The following is a 7,968-nucleotide window of genomic DNA, read 5'->3' on the forward strand; positions in this document are numbered from 1 at the left end:
CATTATTCAAAAGGCATTGGCCCATTGCCGTGATTGTTTCAACGCCAACTAGACTGTAGTTTTAACGTAAATTTTCTTGCGATTGGAAACGGTGTATCGAGATCAATTATTTGATGGCGATCAATTTAAACACGTTAAAACGTAGGGAGGCCGTTCGCTCTGCTCCGCTTCATTTTTAATTTCCACATCCTGTAATATTTCTTCCAATCCTTTTTGACTATCACGTCCTTCGACATGTTCGCGAGCCAGTATTTCAAACTGCAAAGCGTCGTGGTTAGGTGGGAGAGAGCGGGATCGGAACACCTCGGAAGGTACTCAAACAGAAAAAAAAACGTAAAAGTATATTAAATTTCTTATATAATAAAGGCACCGATGGATAAAAATATTCATTTACTTGTTATACTTATAATAACCTTCGCCGGTTTTCACGCCCAGCTTGCCTTCCCTTACTTTCTCCTTGAGCGACTCGCACGGCACAAATAACTGCTTATCGGGGAATTTTTTGTGCCAGCCTTCGATTATCGACAAAGTGGTATCGTGGCCGACGTAGTCGGCGAGCTCGATCGGCCCCATCGGATAACCGGCGCCCAGTTTCATCGCTATGTCGATGTCACGTGGCGACGCGTCACCTGAAATGCACCCCTTCTACAGCCTTGACCTTAGGTCATATTTGCGGTAAAGTCAAGAATAATAATGCGACCAAAAATATAGTGCGTTTATTGCTTTGGGGTTTTAAGTTTTCACAGTGGCTTAACCGTAGACCTTCGCAGGATCGTGCCTGAGATGAACCCTAACGAATATTTGTAAAAACTTAAAAAATTTATTTGAAACGTAAATGAACCGTTTTAAATTTGATTAAGTGATCAAGATATAATACAAAGCGTGCCTACATTAGATATCTTAATTAGGAGTCTTGAAAGACATGAAACCGCTGTTAAATGTGGTAGAACTACTTTACGGAAGTGTATTCAACACATGGGTTTTAGATTTAAAAAAATTGACAAAAGGCAAGTTTTAATGGAATCTTTTAGAATTCGGTAATGGCGAAATCTAGAAAAAAATAGGATTTGGGGCGGTCCTGGAATGGTTACGTGTAAGGGGCTGCGGTTTTGGCGTAATAAACACTATATTTCTGGTCGAAGTATATTAATCAATACACGAAGACTGACCCCTTTCCATCATCCTTATCGCCTCTGCCAAATAAGGCACCAGCAATCTGTTAACCACGAACCCGGGGGTATCCTTGCAAGTAATACATGTTTTGCCGATCGCTTTGCCCCAAGCCATAAACGCCTGGTACGTCTGTTCCGACTGTTCCGGTATTCGCACCACCTCCAGCAGTTTCATCACAGGTACAGGATTGAAAAAGTGCAGCCCACCGAACCTAAGTTGGGCCGTAACCCCATTTCACTATTTTAATATGCGCATGCGCTGTCCCTATCGGTGGCGCCATCTGTGGGCGCATTTCTTAAAAACAGATTTTTTTAGAGTGGTTCTGTAATTAGTGCTTGATAAGGAACGTCGAGTTGAATTAATTATATTACTATTAAAGTTCGCCCGACGATATACCGTTTTTACAACCTTTTATGGTTTTGACCTCGGAATGAGTTTAAGATCCGCTTGTTGAAAAACAGAAGCACGTGTACCACAACCCCGGGTCGTATTAGTAGACTAATTTTCTTCGATTAAACTGTTATATTAATTGATATTAAAATAGTCCCTACTTGAGGTAGCTAGATTTCAAGTTGAATTTGACCATTAAATAGGTTGATCCGATATATTAAAAACACATTAAAAGAAGAATTTAATGGCTTAACGTAATGACTATGAAATATTTCCCTAGGAAAGCAATACAATTGTTTTTTGAAGCTGAGTGTGCCATATTTATATACATTTTATTATAATTCACATTACATTGTTCAATTTTGTTGGTCACTTGCGATGTCCAACGAAGAAATTGAGATTGTGGTCGATGACGTAATAATCGTTGATGATGAATATCCGTCAAATTCAAATGGATCAAAGACTCGGACATATTTGCCGGTTGCCGCCAAAACTATCATATTAAGTGTTTCTGTTTCTGAAATCGATATCTGGAGATGCCACAGTACATAAAGAAATAAAAACAACAAACATGTTCTAACAATTAAAACTTTACATGAAGCGTTGCGTAGCGTTTCGTACATTGAATATTGCCAAGAGACTTCGCGTGCGTTGATACGAAGTATTGGTTTTTATTACAAAACCATCGACAGGAGACAAGTTTTGATGGAATCAAGAAATTCGTGCTAAAAGAAAGGATGGTCTGATGGTAGCAAACGTTGGCAAACGAATTATCATAGTACATGCGGGCTCTGAAGCTGGTTGGGTAGAGGCAAAGGTTGACTACCACGAAAACGAAAACATCTTTGAAAAATGTTTTCCTGAAAAATTGCTTCCCAATATTCCACCAAAGCGTGATGTAGCGAAGGCCACCATTGCGCACAAGCGGAAAAAATACCGAATTCATCATCGATTGAAGAGGTCATTCAAATTTTTTTGCTTCAAAATTTGAATATTTCTACACAAAGAAGCAGTTACTGGAAGTTTTTAAGACGGGCGTTTGAGACCTTCATAAAATTTACCAAAGTCAAATACCGGATTATGTCGCAAAAGGTATATCGTCGGGCGAACTTTATATACTTGCATTGGTTAAGAATGGCGGATAGAATCTATGCCGTATTTTCACAAGAACTATTCGCCATGGTGAACTATGAACTCAGGGTAAGTGTGTAGGTGTATAGTTTTGGATTTCTTATTTTGGCGTTAATTTACTTTATCTCCTATTTGAGGCGTGGGCGTTTGATGAGATGAGAAAATCCAACGCTTTTCGAAAATCGCAATTATTGTGGGTTATGAATTATTTTTATTTGACTAGTTTTTTCTTGTTTATTTTAAAAAACATTTACATCTAATTTCATCATACCAATGAAGTGATTTAAATGGCGTCACATTTTTGAATGAGTTGAACGGGATTTTTTATCTTCTAAAATGGATATAATTGGAAAGCGAATGCTGTGGGAGGCATACATCGGTTTTTAATATAGCTGGACATAGTTCAGGAATATGTTAGATCATAATTCTGCAAAATGACATTTTTTATGATTCTTCATATTAATACTTAACAAATTTCTCATTTAAGTAACGGACCCAAACCTAATCTAACCTTTTAATGCAACGTCAACCAAAGAGAAGGTGCAAAAATCAAAAATGTAGAATTCAACACAACGTCAGCAAAATGAAGTTGCTTTGCAACTTTGCAAATTTAATTTTTAAGTAACAGTAGAAACCCGAACCTAACCTTTTAAATGTAACGTCAAACAAAGAGAACGTGCAAAAACTAAAAATGTAGAATTCAAAAGGTCAAACAAATGAAGTTGCTTTGCAACTTTTCAAATTTCCCTGTCAAGTAACGGAAGAAACCCAAACCTAATCTAAGGTTTTAATGTAAGGTCAACCAAGGAGAACGTACAAAAACCAAACATGTAGAATTCAAAGCGAAGTCAGCAAAATGAAGTTGCTTTGCAACTTTGCAAATTTCTCTTTTAAGTAAAGGAAGAAAGTCAAACCTAACCTAACCTTTTAATGTGACGCCAATCAAAGAGAACGTGCAAAAACGAAAAATGTACCATTCAAAACGTCAAAAATATTAAGTTGCTTTGCAAGTTCACAAATTTCCCTTTCGAGTAACGGAAGAAACCCAAACCTAATCTAACGTTTTAATGTAGAGGTCAACCAAGAAGAACGTGCAAATAAAACACGTGCAATTGAAAACAACGTCAGAAAAATGAAGTTAAACCCGTTAATAACCAACAAAGAGATATAATGGCGAAATTTCATAAGAAGTGTTAGTTATTTCCTTTGTCCAAAGGTTAGCTTCGGCAACAAGCGTACAAATAGGATTCAATAGGTACTCTAATCTCTAAAAACTAGATTGTCGCCGCTCAAAAAGAAGCAAAAGTAAGTCCGCTAGTAAGTAAAAGAGAGTGCTTTTATTTAACAACTTCTGAGTTATCGTATTGTTTGCAAAATTGAACACAAGAGAGATCAATGAGTTACAGTTACAGTTACAGTTTACATAACTGTGACGTTATCAGTTATGTGTTGTCGGCATAATACTTATTGATAAGCAACTCGGATCTTTTATTCATGGCATTGCACTCGTAGGTTTTATTACATATGCAATTATTACGTCAATTGTTTTGCATACTTGCGTGTACGCCCTTATTTTTCAATTTATCAAATCTTAAGCATCAAATTATTTTTCTGGTAATGTCACAACAATAATTTGCTGAGGGATGTCAGTATTGTGGATAAAAAATAAACAAAAACATTGTGTGAAACTTAATGTTCAAACAAAACCAGGAAATAATTTTCAACTGTTCTTTCTAGAGCCCCGCTGAATTTCTCAATTTTCTATAATTTCTATCTTTAGTTTCGCAATTGGTCGAACTGTGACTTTAAAAACGTTGCATTAGTGAGTTAAATATGGATCGTCATTGTTTTACCATATACAATTCGCCAAAAATATTATTCGGTCATAGGGTTTTCGTAAGCGTGACAGAGATACACCGAGACTCTAAAATATGTAAGAAAGTGACAAGAAATGCTGGCTGTTGCTGCGAGATTAAATAAAAACCTGTTGGCGTTCAGGGCTATAATGCTAACAAAGGCTTGAAGGTGGGGGGGGGGGGGGGGGGGGTTTAAAGTGTCAAAAATTGCTCGTATTTTTTTAAAAATAGTAGTATATGTGACTAAAGAAAAGGTAAGGTTCAAATTATTAATTGGTGTCTCTCGGGTAGTTCGCCCCAAGAAATTATCGGCAGATTTGCATTATTGTTTGAAAATAGGTCAATTCCTGCACATTGCACAAATTTACGAATGAGTAATAAATTTGAAAAGCATGGAATTTGAGAAAGAACCACGAACAGTGCAGAAACACGCAGGAAAATTTACCTGCAGATCATGAGAAACGCATGAACGAAAACCAAAAAGAAGATATTCACAAGAAAACCATCCATTCCTTCAAAGACTCAGTATTCGGAAAAGGTCATCGTATTGGCTGGTATTTTAAGAAACCATTTCCAACTATTTAGGCTCCCAATATCCATGTTCATGAAATTTGGTATCAACAAGGAGAGTTCAGGATTTTCTGAATGCATCGTTTCCTAAGGGGAAGCATCGAATGGCCACCTGGGTCCCCAGATCTAGCACCAAATGATTTTTTTCTTCGTAGCAAAATTACAAATGCTTTTAGCAATGTTACTGCAGAAACACTTTTTAAACCTTCTATAAAATAATTATGAAGGTTTTAGTTTTATTTTTGAATTCCTTTTTTATTTTTCACGACGGGCATTTTAAACGTTTTTATTTTAGTGCAAATGGCACAAACAAAGAACAATAAATATTTTTCGAAGCGTTTTAAAGAAATGCGTCAAAAATTTTAAAATGTTATTTCAAATACGCGAAAGAAATCGGCACCGAGAACTGCCTATACCACTTCTTTCTACAAAAATCGCTCGAATGTATCATTTGCACTTAAACCGGCAATTATTCACTCAGTTAAAGCCATTATTTCAAACTGAAGTTCTGAATTTCTTCCTCTGTCATCAGGTGTACCGCAAGGTTCTGTCCTTGGACCTATATTATTCTTAATTTATGTTTCTGATAATTATACATCCATCGAATATTTAAATTTGCATTCATTTGCTAAATTATTTGATATTGCTTCAATTTATATCAATTTGGATTTGCATAACTTATTTATATATTCTTCTAGGCATAATCTTCAACTTAATGCTAAAAAATGCACTGTAATGTATTTATTTATTAACGATGAACGTTTGAAAATTATGAATTGTAATAAAAACCGTGGCGTTATATTTGATTGTAGACTTAGATTCCTGGATTATGTATCTTTGTTGGTGAAATAGTCTAATTCGCTTTTGCGCCTTTTATACTTACACTTACGAGCTAAATTACAGTTTAGTAATTTGCAATCAGTGGCTTTAAGGTACCCCTACATACTCTCACCGCCAAGATATCGTTTATCTTTGTTCCGCAGATCATTTGCTTACAACGCTGTTGTAATTTTTAATGGTATGCACGATTCAGTAAAAAATCACATTACTATTACATTTTTCTATTATACTATATATACTATATTTAATTTATCAATGTATTTACAACTTCTTGCTTAGTTTTCAATTTAAACATGTTAGCCATATCTTTTATATGGCTGTCAAAAGTCACGTATAAAAGTGAGGTTAATAATGGCAATCCCATTATTAAGTAGAAGAATAATGGCAATCCCATTATTGAAAAAAAAAAGAATTGAGGTTAATAATGGCAGTCCATTATTAAGTAGAAGAACAATGGCAATCCCATTATTGAAAAAAAAAGTTAATAATGGCAATCCCATTATCGAATAAAAAAAAATCATGTTACAATAGCAACCCCGTTGTCTGTTTGTAAACTTCAAATAGTAGCATTTACAAAAATTTTGATGTTGGTTTCTAAAATTTTAGAAATAGCGCGAGGACGCTTTCAGAGCAGGATGGCCGTGTTAGCGATATCTTTTATATGACCGCCAAAAGTCACGTAAGCTGAGTCAGGACGGACGAGTCCAATAGAACAGTGCTTTGGTTTTTGGGGAGAGTTAATTCGGGGTTGAAACCCTTACGCCACCCCTTAAGTTAACAAACATTTAAGAGGTTAAGTGGAGTAGCTTTTACTAAACTTTGCCTCTTCTCTACTGTATATTTGTATATAACAATATACAACAATAAAGGTAATTTATTATTATTATTATTGTTATATTGGCAATATAGCAAAATATTTGCGTGTCACCTCGATGCTTTTAAACTCTCAGTCTAACTTTGTCACACTAACGATCCTCCTATAACCGAATAATATGTTTCGTGACCTGTATAACTCAATTTCCAAAAATTTTGCACTTACGCCGCTGTCTTACCGGAACAGCGGTACATATATTTAAAAAAAAAATGAATCGACCATTGCGCAAGCACCAATTAAATAGAACGGGTTCCAAGGTAACTTTTTTTTTACAAGAAAACGTTGAACTCCAACTACCTGTCTTTTCTGTCGGTAACGGATGCGATGTCCCCGATGGACAGGGAACTGGTGTTGGAAGCGAACAATGTTTTGGGCGGCGCCGCCTTGTCCAGCGCCCCGAAAAGTTTATGTTTGACGTCTAAATTTTCCACGATGGCTTCCACCACCAAATCGCTATCGCGCACCGCCTCGGACAGATCCGTCGACCCGACGATTCTCGCCTTGGTCTCGTCGACGAACTTTTCGATGGCCCTCGCGTCCTCTTTGTACAGTTTTTTCGCTACCCGACCCAGGTTCGTCTTGATAACCGCGTCGGCTTTTTTTAAAATATCGGGATTGACCTCGACCAGGGTTACGTTGTTACCACTTTGCGCCGCGACCTGATGGGGCGTTTTGAAACGAGACGAAATTCGCCGGGTGGAACCTTACGTACCTGCGCTATACCGGAACCCATCAAACCGCCTCCGATAACCGTAACGTTTTGTATCACTTTCCTACTAGTCGAGGTGGAAAAGCACCGTTTCAACACCGTAAAAGTCGCCATGATGTTCAACGAGCGAATGAAACAAAGCCGAGTGAACCGATATATATATATATATATATATATATATATATATATATATATATATATATATATATATATATATATATATATATATATATATATATATAAATGTACTGGGATGAGATTCAAAGTTGACACTTTCACTCGTTAATCGCGGCTCAAAGTCGACGGGAAATAAATCAACATAAACAATCGATCGGTTATAAAATTTTGACGTTTATCAGACGGATTACGTCCGCAGCGCACAGCGGACAATAGCACCGTGGCCGTTCGGCCAAACCGTATTGAAA

General features: G+C 36.6%; 1 protein-coding gene across 2 annotated transcripts; it reads right to left on the reverse strand.

The window, feature by feature from the left end:
* Window positions 1–328: 328 nt before the first annotated feature.
* LOC132700165 (hydroxyacyl-coenzyme A dehydrogenase, mitochondrial-like) lies at window positions 329–7,879 on the reverse strand. 2 transcript variants are annotated; one of them, XM_060667326.1, is made up of 5 exons: window positions 7,773–7,879; window positions 7,547–7,696; window positions 7,132–7,493; window positions 1,170–1,384; window positions 329–629 (listed from the first exon to the last, which is right to left on the reverse strand). In XM_060667326.1, exons 2-5 carry the CDS (start codon window positions 7,655–7,657, stop codon window positions 391–393), a joined length of 927 nt encoding a protein of 308 aa, XP_060523309.1. In that variant the 5' UTR covers window positions 7,658–7,696; window positions 7,773–7,879; the 3' UTR covers window positions 329–390. The 2 variants fall into 2 exon arrangements, with proteins under 2 accessions (XP_060523309.1, XP_060523310.1); XM_060667327.1 differs by lacking the exon at window positions 7,773–7,879 and having other exon boundaries at window positions 7,547–7,736.
* Window positions 7,880–7,968: the final 89 nt, after the last annotated feature.

The sequence above is a fragment of the Cylas formicarius genome, unplaced genomic scaffold, assembly GCF_029955315.1.
Source record: "Cylas formicarius isolate icCylForm1 unplaced genomic scaffold, icCylForm1.1 PGA_scaffold_3__17_contigs__length_32017465, whole genome shotgun sequence".
NCBI classification, from domain to species: Eukaryota; Metazoa; Arthropoda; class Insecta; order Coleoptera; family Brentidae; genus Cylas; species Cylas formicarius.